General features: G+C 38.6%; 1 protein-coding gene across 1 annotated transcript in view; it reads right to left on the minus strand.

Moving 5' to 3' along the window:
* The window catches only part of LOC102226630 (receptor-type tyrosine-protein phosphatase N2-like), a 185,846-nt gene that overhangs the window by 34,675 nt on the left and 131,035 nt on the right, over window positions 1–20,136 (minus strand). Inside the window, exon 14 of the mRNA XM_023335461.1 lies at window positions 4,607–4,804. Coding sequence (XP_023191229.1) covers window positions 4,607–4,804 — 198 coding nt within the window. The remainder of the gene's footprint in view (window positions 1–4,606; window positions 4,805–20,136) is intronic.

Below are 20,136 nucleotides of genomic sequence, written 5' to 3' on the forward strand. Positions count from 1 at the left end.
TTAGAGGTTTTTTCAAGTATTTGAGGATTTCAGTTATTCCCTGGCGTTTGTCATCCTTAACTTGACGAATATCAGGCGTACCTGTGGCCAGGTCTGAGTCTCAGAGTAATTCCTGGAAAACCAGTAAAATATAGGAGGAATCTTAGCTGACTGCTTGAGTTGATCAGCTATAATCAGTTACTTTGGTTAACTGAATAGATCTGCATCATGATAGATCTGAACCAGTGAATCATATTATGTTTTTTTTTTTGTGAATCAGAGATGCGTGTTGTATCAGCCAGACATGCACAAGCCTAAGAAATGATGGGTCAGCCAATCACACGGAAGCACCTCCACGTGTTTAGGAATCCTGACATGTTGAAGGCGACGTGTTTAGGTTCAAACTGCAGGCAGACAGGAAGATCGTAGTACTTCAGGGAGTCTACAGGGATTCTCTCACTCAGATGATGGTCAGGAAAAGAGAGAATATCCAGTGAGCCTCAGTTTGATACATGGACATAGTTTGATTTTAATACATAGAGTCATAATTCAGGTAATAAAACTACATCCAGTTTTATTTGCAGAAGCAGCTGCCTCAGTTTTAGAAGCTGACATCATCCCGTTACATGAGTACATCGTCTCTGCAGCTCAGTCTTTCCCCTCTTCAGCTGACCATATTAAAGTGATTTAACATCCATTTCCCGAAGCCGGTTCTTCCTCCCCCCCATCTGCGATGTGACCTACTCCAACTTTGCGTATCACGTCCCGCCTGGCCTGGAGGGGAGCGACGAAAAAGCGAGGAGACACATTCCCAGCAAGGCAAATCTCAGCGGAGTCTCCAGCAGCAATATAATCTATGACACTTAGTTGGCCAGCAACAAAGGACAAGATAATGTGCTTTATATAGAGAGTGGCCTAATCCTCTTAAGACACAAGCAAAGAGGATGTGGGGGTGGTGAAGGGTCCTCGAAGAGACCGTCACGGGGGAGCTACATTAACTTGGATAAGATGGTGAAAGCTAGTTCTCCTCATATTAAAGTCACTGAGTAGAAGATGACACAATTTGCCAGAGGTTTACAAGTGGCAATTAATATTTGAGCGGGGGGAAAGCAACTCATCAGTGGCAATGTCAATTCTTCCTCTTAAGTTGTAGTTTCTTAATAATTGCTCAGCAGTTGCCTCATCCGAGGACGGGCTGCACCGTCAGATCAAATATTTGCTTTTTCTTTTCTTGCTGCTTCGCAACGGATTGTGACTCCTGATGTGATATCGCTCCTAAAAAAACCGAAAAAGGTTTCCAGTCTCTCGAGTTTCCCCCTCAAACATGTCGACCGGCGCCCAGGTTTGTTGCCAGGAAACCCTCTGCTCCTGCGGCTCCTGTCTGCACTTAACATCATGGTGGGAATTCGAAATGAGGTCTCTTGTAAGTGTGAATATTTTTGTACGGCTGACAGTTTTGACTGCGAAATGGAAATATGAGCAGTCACACAAACAGGCACTGTTCCAAAACGTGGGTACAAAGCAGAATAGAAAAAAAATAAATGACAGGAAGAAAAGGATGGAAGAAAGAATTAAAGAGAATAATATCTAATTCAAAAGTATAAAAAAGGAGAGAGGGAAATGGAGCAGCAGGAGATGATGTATGATGTAATGTAGTTTGAAAGACTGCAATAAAGCAAATTGGCTCACCTTAAAATGCATGTTCACATTTCTGATTTTTTTTCTCCTGCATTCAACAGTAGGAGGCACTTGAATGGCGCTGATATGCGTCAGTCACTGTGAGTTTTCATAAGCATGGAGGATTCCTCAGACAACACGTCAAAACTTTCACTACAGTCCAGAAACACACTGTGCTCTGGTTGACAATAAACTCAAAGCATTTCTCTGCAATCATTTAGCAAGTTATTGTTCAAAATGAGATAAAATAGAAAAGATTAACACAAAAAAGATGAGAAAACTGAGAATGTTAGCAATAAAATAAATTAAATCTTAACAGCTTGAGGCAGGACATTGTGAAGCAGTCTGATGGGCCTGCAGTTTATCTGATGGTTCAAAGAGTGCAAGGAGAGGGCGTGAGGAGGATTACACAATGTTTTGAGTCCTGTTCCTAATCCAAAGCAGAACCTGGGCAGAGGGTGGGAACGCTGCAGTGATCCATGCAGGTTAGTTCACAATCATCTGCAGGTCACCACGGTTGGATGTATCTTTATCTACTTTATTGCTTAAAACCGGTTTGTGACTTTCTTTGAGGACTAACTGCCCTTCCTCCCATGTTATGAAAAATCATTTCTGTAAACATTTTCTCAACCGTTTTTGGGAACTTTTTGGAATCCTGTCTGCATCTTCATTCTTCTCCAGGTTGTAAACCCACTTCTTTTCTCATAACCCAGTAATATCAAATAATTGATATTTGTGGACAATTATTAGAGAACAAATCACACTTCCTTCAGCTTCGAAAGGTTCACGTTTTGGCTGCATATAAAGTGTTGGAGCAGGGATTGCTATGTCTTTTCAACGCTTCTGTCTCTGTTGTGAGACAGTAATAGATGCGTTGCTTCAGACCTGCATCACTGAGCAGGAGGAGCTGTCCATGGTGCTGAAGGCAGCTGTGGCTCTGACTCCAGCAGGTCAGACGAGGTAGAAAGATCAAATTCAACAAGGAAGCTCAAAGTTTCCTCTGATCAACTACACACTACAACTAACTACAGTCACTCTACAACTAACAGTGACTCTGATCATCAATATAGATGTGATCTATAAGGTAATATCTGTTTTTTTAAATCTATTTGTTACCTAATCTGACATTTACAAATTTTGATGAAACTACTTTCAGTTTTACCAAACCTTGTTTTTTAATAGAGTTTATACATTCTGTAATTAGGTTTTTGTGGCATGTCGTCCAAATATCACTATACAATTTTTATGAATGGTAATATCTCAGTATTAAAACAATGTTTCATAGTATATTATTTTCAGAATGACATCATTTCCAATTCCAGCTGAACTCCTCACCTTATTTACATATTACAAATATTCTAATACTGCATAATGTGAGCCAGTACCTTGACCCCATGCATTAAATGAATTAATTTAGTATGTAATTATGAATAACTCATTTTATTCTTTATATCGGCTTCATCAGATCGGCAAGAAAATCTACCTGAACATGTTCACCTCTATTTGTCAACAAACTCAAATTTATTTACAGCCACATATAACCTCAGCACTTCAAACGCAGGAGCTATTCTGTGTTGTGGCTGCGCTTGTCAAAGAAATATTTTAGCTTGATTGTGTGCCTGCGTGGAACAACAGAGGGACTCGCTGCAGAGGCTGCAGTGGGAGTCATTTCAGCCGTACACAAATCTCATGGGTAATTAGAATCTTTGAACACATCAAAAAATGAAAAAAAGAAAAGAAGCAGCCTCCTTTATCACATCTCGCCGGCAGCTTCATAATACATGGAGAGCGAGAGAGGAGGGGAGGGATGAAGAGGAGGTGGGCTGTTGAAGTGAGTAGCTGTACATCGAAATTACGACGGCACTCGACAGAATGCAACTGAGGTTCAATCGAGATTTTCATCTGCGGGAACAGACGAGGCTGAGAGGGCTGCTTATAGAAGCTGTGGGTGTAATGAGATGTACAGAGGCGAAGAGACACGCAGTACAGGGGAAAGATGAGAGGAACAAGAGGTGTGTGTTTGCACGTGAAGGGAATGTTCTGTGAGTGCAGAAAAAGCAGACGGCCATGTTTCACACAGGGCCAAAATAGTTCGGCTAGCTCTCGAAAAAAAGCTTTCAGGAACGACAGAGAGGAAGATGGAGGGAGCAAAGGACGCTTTATCGGGTCATGGATGATGGACATTAACATGTAGACATTGTGCTTATATGTTTTTTAACTTTGAGAAGGAGCTGTGAAGGTAATATCTGCAAAGTAGAAATACTTTAGCAGTAATTTAAGCATAAAATCACAAAGATGACCCAGGAGAAAGATCTGGTTATTCCCTTTTTTATGTTCCCTTGAATCAGAGTCAAAGTTTTCGAAGTGGAAACTTTGACTTGGGATGATGTTTCAGTGGATTTTTCTGACCATCAACGCATCACATCCTCTTTCATCTGGCCAAAGGTTGTCCTTAAAGTCCATGCTTTTACTGCATGGACCATACTTCAGTTCTACAAAGCAGAATGTGTTTAATCAAGACACAAAGAGTTTGTAGGAAGAAGTGAAGACAAAGTTTCTTGTTTGTTTTAATAACTGTTAGACATCAAAACTGATGTAACTTTTGGAAATATAATCTGCAGGATTAAAGACTCCATCTACTTGTTTTTTATTAGGAATTAAGTATTTAAGCACATAATTCCTTATCTTATAAAGTTTTTTTTTAAATTTAAGTTCAAAGCTTCCCTCTGAAATGACTTTTGATGCTCATTACTGAAACAGTTGCATGTTTTAATCTGAATAACCCAAAATACGGATGGTGAAGCAAATTCATAGACAACAAACATTGAAATGTAGATCTAAAATGTATTAAATTTTGATCTGAAATGTTTCATGATCACAAAATGCATAATTTTAGAAGTGAAAGATGAGTCAGCGAAATAACAGTAAAGCGACTGAACTGGAGACTCACCAGTATCATGTGACCAGTGGAGATGTCCATGTTGGAGTGGGCAGGTTCCTCGCTCCAGGAGGAGATGCTGCCGCGTCCGGAGGGGCTGATGGCCGGACCGCCGTCGCTGAACTGAGACGAGACGCTGTTGATCCTGGAGGAAATGGGCTCAGGACGGTCCACGGAAGGTTTGACCGACATGCGCTGCCGACACAGTTCCTGCAGAGCAGAGGACATGGACTCATCAATCACAGCTCACCTCGATGGAAAACAAGTCTTGAAGAGACGTGATGTAGAGTTATACAAAACACAACAGATACTCTTTACCACTTAGTCTTCACAGGGACCATGTGAAACCTGGCAACTGGAGACAACAGAGTAAAGACATAAAAAATGTGGTTGGGTGTAGATAAAATATCTCTCCTGTCAGATCAAATGCCGCTCAGAGTAAAGACCAGATTTATCCCCGAGCCATCACTGCACTTAACTCTAATTACGTAAAACATGACATCAAATGTAGATGGACTGCATTCATAAAGCACTTTCAGGGTTTTTCCGATCACTCAAAGTACTTTTACATTGAGACTCTTATTTTACAGATCGCGGATGAACATTAGGGAAAGTGGGGTTCAACATGTGCCAGGGGAAGCGACGAGTTTTCAAAAAGATTTCAAATGAGATCTAAAGTTCCTTTTGACAAACTTCACCTTCTTGACCAGAGTGCATTTTAGTTTTATTTTAAGTTAGGTATCTGACTTTCATGAGACTTAAATATGCTGTACAAGAAATCCAAAACTTGGGGACAAACTCTAAACATGGCTGTTATGATGTTCTTAAACGTTAAAGAGGACGTTACCAGAACAGCAGCTGAACCAGGTTTTTATTCCTAATAGTTCTGTAGAATCAGTTTGATTTGAGACCAAAATGGCAACATTTTCACATTCTCAGCTGATGTGCTTCTCTTTCATACTGCACTGAGTTTAAATTATTCAAGCCCTTTGAATCATTTGACTTCCCTCGCCTGTGGTGGCGCTGCATCAAGAACCACTGAAGGAAACGACACACAAATCTCCAAAGAAGACAAGAGCGCAACTTCCTTCTTTGCAAAATGTAGACAAAAATAGAGTAGAATCAGATTTTAGCAGTTATAGGAATTCTCTTTTGTCCTTGGTAAAATACCATGATCCATTTCACCCTCTAGCACTAGACTCTTGCATTTGATTTGTTTGTATTTACCCAGAATGCCCTGCGCAACAGTCCGCTGCTCTTGGAGCTGTCTCCGGTCCTCTTGGCATTCACAAATCGCACCTGTGTTCACTTCAATTGAACCAAGGTCAAGGTTTTTAGGTGAACCAGAGTTTGCTTTTTTGGTTGCAAGCAAGTTGCTGAGCTCACAGGCATGAAACCCAGAAATCTCTACCAAACAATACTACCCAGCCGATTCTGGAGACACCAAGGTTTTCCCAGACCTGAAGGACATACAGAGACCCTCAAACACGTTCTGGGTCTACATGTCCATTCAGTCGGTTAAGTCCAGAAGCCTCCAAAGAACACAGAAGATCCACAACACCTCCAAATAGCAAAGACTATGTTTTCTTTCCACAGCCAGATGATGTGGGATCAGTGGCAGGCAGCGATATTTTTAAGCCCAACTTTAAGTGTTGGTGCTGAAGAATAAAACAACTTTTATAGAATAGAATAGAATTACTTTATTCATCCCAGCAGGGAAATTATTTACAATATTATATTTTACAATATTTAAGAGTTAAGTTTTTCTAATTTTCTTTTGAAAAACGTGAAATTTCAGGCACTTCATCAACTCCTGACTTTTGTCCAGTAAATCTTAGCTGCTCAGCAAGCTTTCACTGGTTAAATTAGGGAAACTTCAGAGAAAAGCTGTCTGCCACAATCTCTTTGCAGCAAATACAATATCTTCATTCACACGCCTGAGCAAACTGTCATTTTCTGTCTGCTGGATACGTGACCACAATGAAATATTAACACAGTGTCTAACTTCTGGCTCATGTCTCCGTCGCAGAGCTCCGAGCTGTAACGTCAGTCTGCTGTAATGAGCGACTGCGCCTCCCTCCGAAGATGGAAAGGACAATGCCGGGAGACAATGTGGCTCTAAATGCACGGCTATGATTTTACTCAGACTGCAAATGAGTTGGTAAGCCTGCGCTGACAGAACAACACTTAACTTCTCATTTGTTTTTGAGATGGGAGAGGGAAGGAAGATTTTCAGACTAATCACCATAGAGAGTTAAACTATGTGAGCCGAGCCTGCGGACATTTTGCCACTGATCCAGATTTATTCCTTCTCTCATTTCTGTCTGCAAACTCGAAGACAGAATAAAGTCATGTCAACAAACCGCAGCAATGGAAAGATGAGACCTCAGGCAGACCAAACAAACAAAAGAGCCTAGAATGAACCTTTAGGGTCGCTTGGACCCATCAACTTCTGCAAATTAAAGAAATCACCAAATCTTTTTAACAATTACATGAATAAGGGTTAAGTTTTTGGAGTCAAATGCAGCTTCATTATGAAATGAGTAAAACATACGGTAACACTTTATTTGAAGGGATGTGGATAAGAATGACATGACACTGTCATAAACATGGCATAAACACCTGTCATAAACATGAAGAAGCCTTCATAAATATTTACAGCTGTTGTCATGAAGTGTCATTTTGGTAAATAATGACACTTTAAATGCAAAGTTTAATTAAAAAGTGCATTAAAAGTGTCGCAATTTATCAAATGAGACGTCATGACAACAGTCATAAACATTCATGAAGGCTTCTTCATGTTCATAACAGATGTTATGTCTTATGCACACCTCTTCAAATGAAGTGTTACCAGCACACTTCTTGTTACTATCTGAAGCATGTTTGACATCATTTATGTAAGAGCACTTTGGTGGAGATTCAGATCTTAATCAGTAAGAACCACTCATTTACTAATTACACCTTCAGAAAACTGTATTTGACTCCAGACAGACATGGAAATAAAAGCTTAACCTGTCACATTGGCACAGGCTCTGTAACGTATTTCCGTAAATCACAGAGCTCCAACTGCAAGGACAGCAGCTACAGCAGGACAGCAGAGCCAATCTCCGTGGGAATCTGTGTCTCCTAATGAGGGAGATGCTGATGATTAACCGACAGCGTGTCTGACTGACAGCAGAGGTAATATGAGAGGGCCTTCATTAGTCCATATCAGATCTAACGGATGTTCTCGCAGGTCGGCACGCTGACACTGATCTATGGGCTCGGACAAGGACTCATAAACGCGTTCAGATTATTAAAGCACATGGGTTTAGGGGTTATGGCTAGCAGGCAGGTGAAAACAGGCTGGCACGGCACGCAAGACTGTTATTCTAGTAAATAAAATACAAAGACTTTAAATCTGAGATGAGAAACTAAGATTGCTTTTTAAAACATCGCCTCATCATTTAATAAATGTCTAAACATCTCCAGCTACAAATGTCTTAATATTCCAACAGGAAGTATCTTTAAAGGATTGTTTCTACATGCCCACCCGTTTTGTTTCTTTACATTTGACTTTTTGCAATTCACAAAATGAAAACAGAGTAATAAAGTTCTGACTGATTGCTGCAGACTTAATGGATTTCTCAGATTTAGTCGTGAGTCTCTGCTTACTGATCCACAGAGCTGTTCATTTGGACGAGTAAATCATCTTATCTCATAACAAAAGCCCTTTCAATCAATATTCTGAATCAAATGATTCATGCACGAAACAATTAACCATGTGATAGCACCATTAATGTATGATAAAGCTCTCTAAATGAGAAAATCAGACCGGCTCTCAGTATTACCACACATTTAAAATGATTCTTATCCATCTTGATTCTGAGTGTTAAACAGAGTTGTTACAAGATTCTGAGCCAACATGCTTTCTAACACACCAAACGGTCCAACGTGCGATTGGGTTTTATGAAATGATTCATTATTTATTGGAACTGTCCTAAAAGTATTTTTTATAGCACTCTTTGGATTATGAATACTAAGTCCAAGGAACTCAACATCCTTAAAAATTTAGATTTGCATTAGGAAAATCTTTTGGAGATTTTTCTAAAAAAAACTACAGATTCAAATATCAGTTCGAGCCAAATATTTAAAATCATTGCCAAAGTCTGGAAGTAGTTGCTTCAGATGATATGAAATTGGTTAGAAAACAACAAGGTTCCAGTGTGTCATGAACTGGAAACTACTGGAACACTATCACTGCCCACAGGAAAGCCCTTTTTATATCACAATAGAAACAGGAAGAAAAAAGATTCTGTCTATAGAAACGAGCTGGATTGAAATTTGCAGAAACCAAAAGTCTTCTGGAGGTTCAGATGAGACAAAACTGTTCAAGGTATTTAGCCACAGTGACAAGCAGGGTGTTCATAGGTGTCCAGGTGAGTTTTTGAAACCTACAAACCAGCTGTCAAACTGCCAATACCAGAACATTAAATAAAAAAGTAAAAATGGGGGACTACCTCAACATTCTTCATCACCACAAATAAGCAGCTAGATGGTTAAAATATAGGAATAAACTCAGAGAATAACGATACTGGCTCTGAAACAGATAAACTCACGTATGAAGGTTATGTAATGGTCTTTTTAAAGCCACCAGCTCATCAGAAGCTTTTTTTTAATTAGAAAATTTATTTTCGAAATGTCAAATTGCACAATTATATGGTCAATGGCAACACAGCTACTGTTGACAACTCGGTGAAGGTCCGTAACAGCGGTCTAAGAAAACAAAAGTTTAAACAACGTAAGGCAACAGTGTCCAAACATCCAGCCAGAATGACGCCAGAAACTCGTTATTGTCTGGGGAAAAAACATGCAACTAAAAACATTTACCAACGACTGGAGAGGAAGTGTGAATATACTTTATGATTTATAAATAATTCTTACCAAATGTTGATCAAAGATAATTCCCATTTCATCTAAACGTATGCTCCAGTTTCTATTTTTTCAATTTCCTGATGTTGTGTCTAATATCATTTAATTAAAATAGTTTAATTAAACCAATAAAAACCTAAAATGAGTCCCCTCAAGCCCAAGATGAGTTGAGATGGTGAGTTGAGTTAATCAGTCTAAAAACGAACATCTCTTCATTTCAAGTACAGTTTTATAATTAACTCTTCAGAGAAGTTTATCTTGAAATAAAAAATATTTTTCTCCAGTCAATGAACAGAGGCTCAGGGCCGACGTGTTTCACGTGCCAAACTGGTGAGAAAGTGGAAAAAATCTAAAACATAAACTGTTCTTTAGTTAGACGAGGGGGTTGAAGATGGATCCAACAACATTGCTGTTTTATATGTTTAATAAAAATCAAATATTGTCTCGATGAATTAGTCTGACTCTGGCTGTTTGTACGGTTTTGTGCCTCAGAGGGAAATCGCAGAACGATCCCGACACAATGAACTTTGCAGCTGCAGCAAATTTTTTTATGATGTAATTAAAGCTGCTTCAAAATGGCTTTCCTCTGAGAGCCAATTAGAGGGCAAAGAGTGAAAAAATGTAAAGAACCTGTATAACCCAGACAGCTTTACAGTGTAAAGAGTCCAAATTTACCACTCTGACACCTCCGAGCTGCGAGCACACAACCACCAGAATCTTTGTTTGCACTGTATTGATTCCCACATTTCATGCCACTAATCTCACTGCTTTATGATATGGAGGTCACTCTGCTGAGACTGCTTACAGCTTTTGTTTGTGTTTTTAAGTTTATGAGTCAGGTCCGGCCTGAACAGAAAAGTTTTGTTTGAACCTTAATGTTTCCAATACATTTTAATACCTTAGAGTAAAACCTAAGTGTGGGTAGATTGAAAGTCGTCTGAGAATGCATTTTGATCGTAAAGCAGTGATGAAATTGCCTTTTCCAGGACATTCACGTTGACCTTTTCAGTCACTGGGATGAATGTGTTGGACGGCTCTTAAATCATTTGCTTTCTGGCAAATCAAAAACGTTGCATCAGCCGCTTCAACAACTACATTAACTTTGACTTTTATGAGATAAGTGGATCAATGTTTACAATGATGGATTATTTATCTCTGTCAGGCTTTTCAAATCAGCTTTAAAATACAATTAAATGAATGAAAATGAATGTGTCTGGAAGGGAGGACAATGTTAAAATTGAAAGTGACTCTCAGATAAAAATGATAATCAGATCTTTTTTTGGCATAGATAAAAAGTGAAAAATAAAAGCTTAAGTCACAGTTGGAGGACAGAAGACTTACTTTTTTAAAATAACCTTTCTGGTTTTGACTGTGTCAATGATATTGACTATTTTTTACTGATACACAAGACTTTTCTTTTCTTGACTTGAAATTAAAAAAAGTAAAGATTCAGTTTTTATTTGTTCATAACCAATGTTTTTAATATTTACAGTATTTGTACCTTTATATAAAGTAGAAATTTAGTAGAAATATATAGTTGGACAACAATGATTTCTTTTTCTTTTAAATCGTTGTCCAGCTTACTGGCATTAATGGCCTAAAAAGATCCATCTCAATAAGCAAAAATATATTTGTTGAATTCCCCTTACACCTTATAAAACACAACATTTGATAGATTATATCAGACCAATTAAAAACATTTTTAATACATAAATATTAGCTGAAGGCAAAATCTTTTCACAAGGTTCTTTTCATCTGACAGACAAGCCTCATCGTTACGCACATCTCAGTTTACTGAGACTCATCTGACCCTGTGAACTAAATACAACTGGGACATTTTTGTAATTTATATTTTAACATAAAAGAATAATCTGTCATTGAGTCCAATTCTTTTTTTCCCTGTGGTATAAATATGACTTTACACAGAATGTTCAAAAGGAGAAAGACAGGAAAACAGTCGCTGGTCTGACTCAACCACATCTGCAATCAGAGCTAAAATAAAAAGTTTAAAGGTTGGACGGTGCAGGTGTGGGGATTAATGGAATCGGAGGAAAAAATATCTCCACAGCTCACTTGTTTGAGAACCGGAGCAGTTCACAGTGGGAAATAATGCTGCTGCAATAAAAAATTAATTTGTTTTAAGGTATTTTTTTCCTTCTTTTTATCCCATAGTGCCAATGAATGTGGATTGCTGTATTTATTTTCTGGCAACAACAGCAGAGAAATCAATGAAATTCAATTACTCTTGAAGAAAGATGCCGAGATAGATGACATCTTCAGAGAAGACGTCCATGTAGACCAGAAGAAACACGTACGCAGCTCCTGCAATTAAGCCGAGACAGACTGGTGTATTTGTGTGATCTGTGCCCTTTAGTGCGTCCCTGCCGGCGAACATTAAAACATCCCCAACACCTCTTCTTAGAGGCGACAGGCTGGGGACTCTCAGGGACTGCATGCATCACCATGGGGTGACAGTAGGCGTGTCTCTGCATCAAGGCAGGAAGGGGGCTGCCTCTGTTTACATGCTGCTCTGGCCAAAACAAATTCAGAGGCCTCAGTGTTGGAACGCTGAATAAAAGCACAAACAAATGAAAGGCGGAATAAATATGGTGGAGGGTGGGGGCTAAAGGGAAGCTGAAGTGAAAAAAAAAGAAGAAAATCCTGCACAGATTTGTGTTTAGCCGAGGATTTATTAGGTGATAAAAAGTAATCTGGCACTACAATACTTATTTTTTATTTGAGCTTTTTTTGTTTTGTTTTACCTTACTTGATCTGAGGGCTTAACAGCGTTGGCTGGTACAATTCAATATTAAATAAAAGTTAACACTAGGACTACCAGGATTTTGAGAAATTCCTATCTCTACCAAGAGGGGCCAGATTGGGTATCTTCCTAGAGCTACCGAGAGGGGCCAAACTGGGTTATTAGCATCCAAATGTGGCCAAACTGACGACTCTGAATGGTCTAATTAGCATCCCTGTAGATGAGCAGGGGGGAGGAGAGCCAAACTCACTACATCAACTTTCACGCTCAAAACACAGCAGTTAAAGTCACCTTCTCCCCACTCCCCAATTCAACATTTAGGCGTATGCTCACAGTTTATACATATAAAAATGACTGCAAACAGACGTGCAATTGCACTGTTTCTCTTAATTTTAAAACATTTCAGTGGATAATTATGTAAATGGAATAGAAGATAATTTATTTTTAAGATTTTTTACTCAATTTTTACCATTTGCATGTGAAAAAGGCAGAATTTTGTGTTTCATAGACTCAAGTGTGCTCACCAAAGTGTTTAATGTAAACATTTTCATCAAATCCAAGGTTCTTTATTGCATTTACCTTTTTATCAACCCTGATGGAATTGAGTTACAGAGACCAATACCTTTACCCAAGCAATTCAGAAATGTTCTTCTGACATTTTTACTGTACCAGCTTACATCTTATTCAGGCCCAAAAACTGGATACAGTTATCTGTCGATGATAGGCAGAATGTATCTTAGGGAGAATTTAAAGTTCAACACAGGGCTAACACAGAAACACACCAAGATGGCTACTTAGATGTACTAAAACAAGGTATTTTGAATATTATTAATATTTATGCTTTAGCACTGCTAGAGGAAGTCCAAACACTAGGGCACGAGAGAACGCAAACTCTACAGAATAAATCCAAGGCTACGATTCAAACTGGAGATCTTTTTTTCCAAGGAGACATTGGTAATTACCACACCGCTGTGCTGCTTCTGTGTAACTTTGTATTTACTGATATTGTACATGAAAAATGTTTGAAATGTATCTTTGTTCAATGCATTTGTGATTTTTTTTTCACAAGTGAATTGGATAAAATACACAGCAATCTTCAGCATAAGATAGCTCATCTTCTCCACAAGTTGAAAAAAATTGCATTTCCTTTCCCACTTATAACACATTGGCATGTGATGTACAAGATGTTGAGAGTGGATTTGTACACATCTGCCACAGGTTCCCAAAGTTTCAGGAGAATTGGGGTAAATTCACACCAGCCCTCTTTAGCCCACGTTAATACTCTTTTTCATTTGCCTAGAAAATTTGGTTGATTTAGGGAGGTGTGAATGTGTACTCAAACTCTAATGCGGACCAAAGAAGTGAACTCTGGTCCTCCTAAAAGCCTAGGTCTCAGTTCAGCTGAAGTGAACTGTAGTGCGGTTTGAATGTATACGTGAATGCCAGGTGGTCCTGAGACCACTCCAAAAGCAGGAAACGCACTACAGCAGAGGGTACTTGTGTGAAAAACAACATTCTCCATAGTTTGATGCCTCATCCCCGACTCATGCTGAGCAGATTTTGTTGAACAGTGTTTGTTTTTTCACATTTACCCAAAGACAAAATAAACATCCAACAACAGCTAAAATCTGAGGCCACCCCACTTTTGCTTACATTTTTAAGAATCAAGTTGTGCTTAGTGTCTTGTTCAGATTTTGTTCTGTCATTTCCTTCAGTGATTCTTAGTGCAGCATTTTCACAGGCAAGAGGATAAACAAGTTGCTAATGTGGTTTCATTTGTTTAACACAATGCAGTGTGAAAGCATATCTTATCAACTTAAAATGTAACAGATGTTACAATTTTGAATGTAATGATTATCATGACATGTAAACAAAAACAGAGTCACGTCAGATTTTAGCAGTTGTATGACTTCATTTTTATCTTTGGCAAAAGACTACCAGCAATTCCTCCCGCTAGCGCAAGACATGCACATTTGCTTTGGTTTATTTATCCAGAATGCTTTGACCTACAATTCACGTTTTGCTTTTGGAATGGTATTCACTTTGCTTGGCACATACTTATGCATTCAAACCACACCTAATAACCCTGGTTGTTAGGTAGACCAGAGTTTGCTTTTCGATTTCTTTATGGTTCCATGTCATAAATGCCGGGGGTTATTTCTGTGTTTTTTATAGAGATAAGAATAACATTGATGCTGTGTAAAAGATCGACAGCTTGTTGAGTATTTAAACCTACAAAACCAACAGCAGAAGAGGCAGTCAACAGACGGGGGTGAGGATGCATGCAGTGTGATAGGCTTAGACGTTGACAATTGTTGAAAGGATGTAGATGACCTGCATGGAACAAGTACTCTTAGTTTTCCTGCTAATTACTCTCTGATTCCAACTGAACACACCTGGAAGATGGCAGCTAACATCCTTTCATCGACATCATTAAATTGACTTTTCACCATAGTGTACTGTGAAACCCCAGTCCTCTATTGCAATTTCAGAGAAGAAATTATAGAAAAGACCATAACCATCCACCAGTCACTACAACAGCTTATTACTAAATAATTAATATAGGCTAGTGGACAGACATTTCTGCCTATAGTACACATTTAAAATCAATTAAATGGTGCAGTTGTTGTTGCTTGTTAGGTTAACAACTGACCTAACAAAACGTATGCAGTAGATCATGAACAGTTTATTAGCTGATAATTTAACCACTAAGAAAAGACATTTAATTTTGTTGTAAAGTTTGCAAAAAAAAAAGCCGTAAACAAAGGATGCAAAATATACAAAGTTTTAGAGCGCATCTGCTATTAAACTGGTTAACATGTTGTTTAAAAAAGAAAATTGAGAGTCAAGACAAGATACTAGAGGGACAAAACTTAGAAAACAACATCAGGATTTGTTGTAAGAATTACCATGCAAAGAGAAACTATGCATGGGACTTGAAATATACTGCATTTGGTGAGCAGGGGGGAGGAGAGCCAAACTCACTACATCAACTTTCACGCTGATTGTCCTTGGAACAGGATAGTAATGGCCTTATTTACATAACAAAGGCGCCTCTTCACACCCTCTCTTGGAGGGCCAAACTGGCCCCTCTTTGGTAGCTCCAGGGACAGGGCCAAACTGGCCCCTCTCTGGTACCTGGACGAAGATTCCCATTTTGGGAATCTTTGGTAGTTCTAGTGTTAAACCCTTTCCTAATCTCATGCAGTCTGATATGTTAGTACTCAGGAATGGTTGTAACTTAAATAAAAGCTTTGCAGTGGCTAAAACCAAAATCAACTTCATTTTACAGATAAACTGCTTAAATAGGTTCTTAAGAGTTCTACTTTTACGCTATATTGTGACATTTTCATGTAAACTTGTTTAATTCTGCAATATATTTGGCCTAAAGCCATCTTAGTGCTGCCCTCCTGGGGTTGGAGGGTGCAGCTGAATTTTCCTGTTGGTTGCAACAGTGCAGTTTTTTGAGACTAATTTCTTCTTGTGTAGGATGTTTTGAATCAGAGGTTACCATTCATCACCTATTTTTTCTGCATAGCCTGAGGTAAGAATGTACCTATGTATGATTAAATGTGTTGTCAAAATGAATGTGTACTGATAGGATATCAAACACAAATTGTATGATTAAGATGCGGATGTGGTCATCAAAAGGTCATTTCCTGGATAAAAAACTGCCGTGTTGCAGATTAGCTTTCTTAAACAATCAGAAAACAAACAATGAAGGTTGAATGCAGCCAAATCTAACTGATACATACAGAAGCATTTAGTTTTATGTGTGGTGCAGAAGTAAATCTTTGCTACCTGTCTTCTCTTCTTCTCTCCCATTTCTTATCTTGATACTGTTACTAAAGGCTGCTAGGGCCACAAATTCCTAAAATCAAAACATATTTTTCTCTGCATCATAATTCAAAAGTTGTCAATAAATGAATATGTTATGTCTGGATGGAAAGCGGTTCATACTAGAGCAGATTCAACATGTCATCTCCAGTTAGTTTCATTTCAATTTTCCAATATCTAAAATACATGTTTCATTAAGTCCTAAAGATGCAATCGGAATGTGTGCTACAATTAAAGTTAAAGTACATGTTCATGTTGTACCAGAGGAGGAAATCATCTTGATTGTTAGATGCGCTCTGTAATAATCAGCCACCAGTTGTGTTTGTTCCTCCATGATCTGACCCCTCCACCTCGGTCCCTCAGTCTAATCTAACCGCTCTTCAGATTTGAACCTTATGCATCTTCCTTCCCTTCTGCATTCTCTGCTGTGGCAGACTGTTCCAGTATCATGAGCCACTGTAATGGTAATAAAATTGATCAATGTTCTAGTTTTTATTGAGTTGGTTAGGCAATATAAAATTGTTCTCTCATTACAGATCCTTTTAAGTGATTTCATCAGACTATAAAGCAAACAGGTTAATGTCAGACTGAGTTCTTCCATTGGTCACGGTGCCATGGAGTTGTGACGTCATGATGCCTTTTATAATACAGTTAAATCTTTTATTGCCAATTTAGACTGCATTATTATGAGCTTATGACAGGTCCTTGTATTCAATATAATGACTCTTGCACTCGTTCTCCTTAGAAGCACAGACCATGATAAAACAATCGGAGATCTGGAATGACCAAATATATCAAAATAAAATATTTTTGATACATTTTCATGATAACTTTTGTCATTTTAAATTCTTCTTGGTCTCTGGATTTCTGTTAAATTTGTACTTCATTCTCAGTGTTTTGAGTGAAATGTTTCCTTCTTTTGTTCGTTATCCTTATTTTCTGAGGTGAGGGTTGGACTGTTGAATCAGCTGAGCTTCTATTTCACTGTGACATTAAAATATGACCCAAAATGTTGCAGTTAAATCCAGATTTGGTTTAATCCACAGTCAGCTCCATTCAGCCATTTTGCAGGCCTATATGTACAATATTGTGATGGCAAAAGATGTAATATTTACCAAGCTAAGAGTAAAAGTCCCATTAATTTACACTCTGTATGTAAATGAAATACTTGGCCAGTTGGGTTGATTTTTTCTAAGCTTGATGCACAAACTTGACATAAGAGGTGTTTCCTTTACAAATGTGTGCAAAACCTTTTCGACATTTTGCTAATGCTAAGTCATACGTGACTAAGCTTGATCACATGATAAGCCATTAAAAATTACAGATTTAAACACGTTTGAGATATACTCATAATTCGGCCATGGCGCTAGCGCTCATCTTCCATCAAACATCACAGGAGACGGTGGAGTGACAAGCCCCGCCTAGTTGGGAGCGGCCATGTATGCCGCATTTTGGGGAAATTATAGTTGGTAATATCACAGAAGAGCTATGGATCCAACACTTTTGAATGACACAACTTCTTATGAATTGTGTGATGCTGTGATAGTACTAGTCATCAGCTGGTCGTTGTCCACCAAGGCCAGTCTCTACAAATAAGCAGGTTGATGCAGGATATGAACCAGCATGGTCCAAAAAAAGTGTTTCTATTGCAGTTTTGCACAAAACACCAATTTTGATATGGCAGAAAATCACCTCAAAAGTTATCAAAACATTTTCTAAATTTTAGTGTTTCCTTTAAGCAAATTTATTTTCATAATTCAAATTTGTACAATTTTATCGTCAATGGAAGCAACTATAGTTGCAGGGTGCATAACTACTTAAGATTGCTGGGGTATTTATGATGGAAAATATAGATTTCATCAATGTAACAAACAAAATTTCTATCTAGTATTGGAAGCAATTTTGCTATCAAAACTGAGTTATAGCAAGAATCTGATTTGCACCAATAAAAGGCATGAATTTAGACAGAAAAACAAATAATCATCAATAAAATCTTAAATATTGAATGTGTTTGTTTTCTGTCTTTGTAGTTTAGGGACCATTGTTAATATTTGCATTACCTTCTGATATCTCTCAATGAGTGAAACAATCAAGATAATGTCTCATGCTCTAAATGAAATAGGCAGATTTTTTTCATTCCATCCCTTGATAGTATCTGCTGAAAGAAGAAAAAGGACTTTAGATGGAAGCTGAGCGGTAGAGATAATCTAAACGTGACACCGGCTCAGTCATGAAGCAGTCCAGAGATTCAGTGACTGACAAGATTCATCTACCAACTCTTCGCCAAACGCTCCGATACGCCATGCTGCGTCAACGCCCGTCAATCAACGTCTCCTTTGTCTGCGCCGGCCAATCCCATGTTGCGGCTGCACCCGGACCATTTGAGAGACGGGGCGGTGACGAGAGTGGGAGGGGGCGGGGCTGTGGCCAAATAGATGGAAGGTGGAGTGGGTGTGAGCAAAAGTACGAAGCGAGGCCTCAAACAAACAGGCCACAGGGGCAAGAATGCTTAACATGCAGTTGACTGGTGAGCACGCACAAATGTGGGCGTGTGTGTGTGTGTGTACGTTTGACAGTCAGCATGAAGGAGCTGCAGTAGTAAAGCCTTCAGGCAGCCTGCCACTTTCTGTCTGCTTTAATTGCTTGTAGCCCCAGAGACTGCACACACTTACTCAGACACACACATTCAGGATCCAACCCAGGGAACCCCTCCACACCGCCGTGCCGACAAAGAGACCAGGTTTACACGGCTAAGATGGGAGCTGAACAGCGAGGTCTTTCACCGAGGATGACAACGTCAGAACTCAGCGAAGATGATGGAGAGAACAGGATCAACAGAAGAACCTCTGGGGATCAGATCCACTCAAACAAGTAAAAAACGAGCAAAAAGTGACTTTATTGTAGGCATAACCCTGATCATTTATGACTAAACACACAATTTAAAGTTATTTGTTTCCATAGTAAGTGAAGTTTTGAGAATAAGTGGTCAAATCCTAAAAGACCTCCGCTGTCGTAGGGACAGATACAGGAAATCCTTCCTGCCACATGCCATCTCACTGTACAATAAAAGCTAAATCATTGTTCTGCACTAATCAGTCCGATTTTGCACAACTGCACTGTGGCACACTGCTGTACATATATTTACATATACATATCTGCATTTTTTGAATCTTTGCCAGGACTGCTCTTAAGTTGCTTTTTATAAATTAACAGCATTTTATATTTTACAATGTATAGCATTTTATATTTTATTTAATCTACATCTACTACTCAGTGGTGGTTGTTACTGTGTCTTGTCTCTATGCTGTAACTGCGAAGTAATTTCCCTGCTGGGATGAATAAAGTACTTCTATTCTATTCTATTCTATTCTATTCTATTCTATAATTTTACTCTGATATTTGTTGGTTCTTTCTTTCTCCTGACTGCTAAGCAACAATTTATCCACAAACATTAGCGTCAAACTTCTGTGCTGTCTGACGCAGCATTACAGTCTATTCCAGGAGTTAAAAATCTCTGGAGAAGAGCAGAAAGTGTCGGCACTGACGTGTGGTGGGTGTGTGTGTGGGGGGGCTCATTATAAAATCAATGCTCACAGGACCCCTCTCATTTAAAAACATGGCGGGGAAAAGGTCAGCAAGAGCGGTGGAAAAAAATCTCAATCTAATTCTTTGCTCAAAAAGCCACTTAATATTGGATTCTGTAAATTAAATTTCACACTCGGCTATTCTGGCCAAAGGATAATTGCAGCCAGCAAACGAGGAGGAATAAAAATAACTGGAGGAGGAAAAAAAAAAACAGAAAACCTGTTGGGTTTGTTTTATTGCTTCAAGTCCTAAGCAGGAAATAATGGCGAGACACAAAATAGCACTCACTTGTTTAAAACATGACGAGAAAATCTTTATCAGCAACAGCTTCCTGTAGTTCACTCACCAGAAGGTATAAAGAGAAACTGGTGTCACATATATTAATAATGCAATCATATAATAATCAAAACTGAGAACAAAGGTGAAAAAACTGAGCTTTTTCTGACAA

This window comes from Xiphophorus maculatus, chromosome 6, assembly GCF_002775205.1.
Source record: "Xiphophorus maculatus strain JP 163 A chromosome 6, X_maculatus-5.0-male, whole genome shotgun sequence".
NCBI lineage: Eukaryota > Metazoa > Chordata > Actinopteri > Cyprinodontiformes > Poeciliidae > Xiphophorus > Xiphophorus maculatus.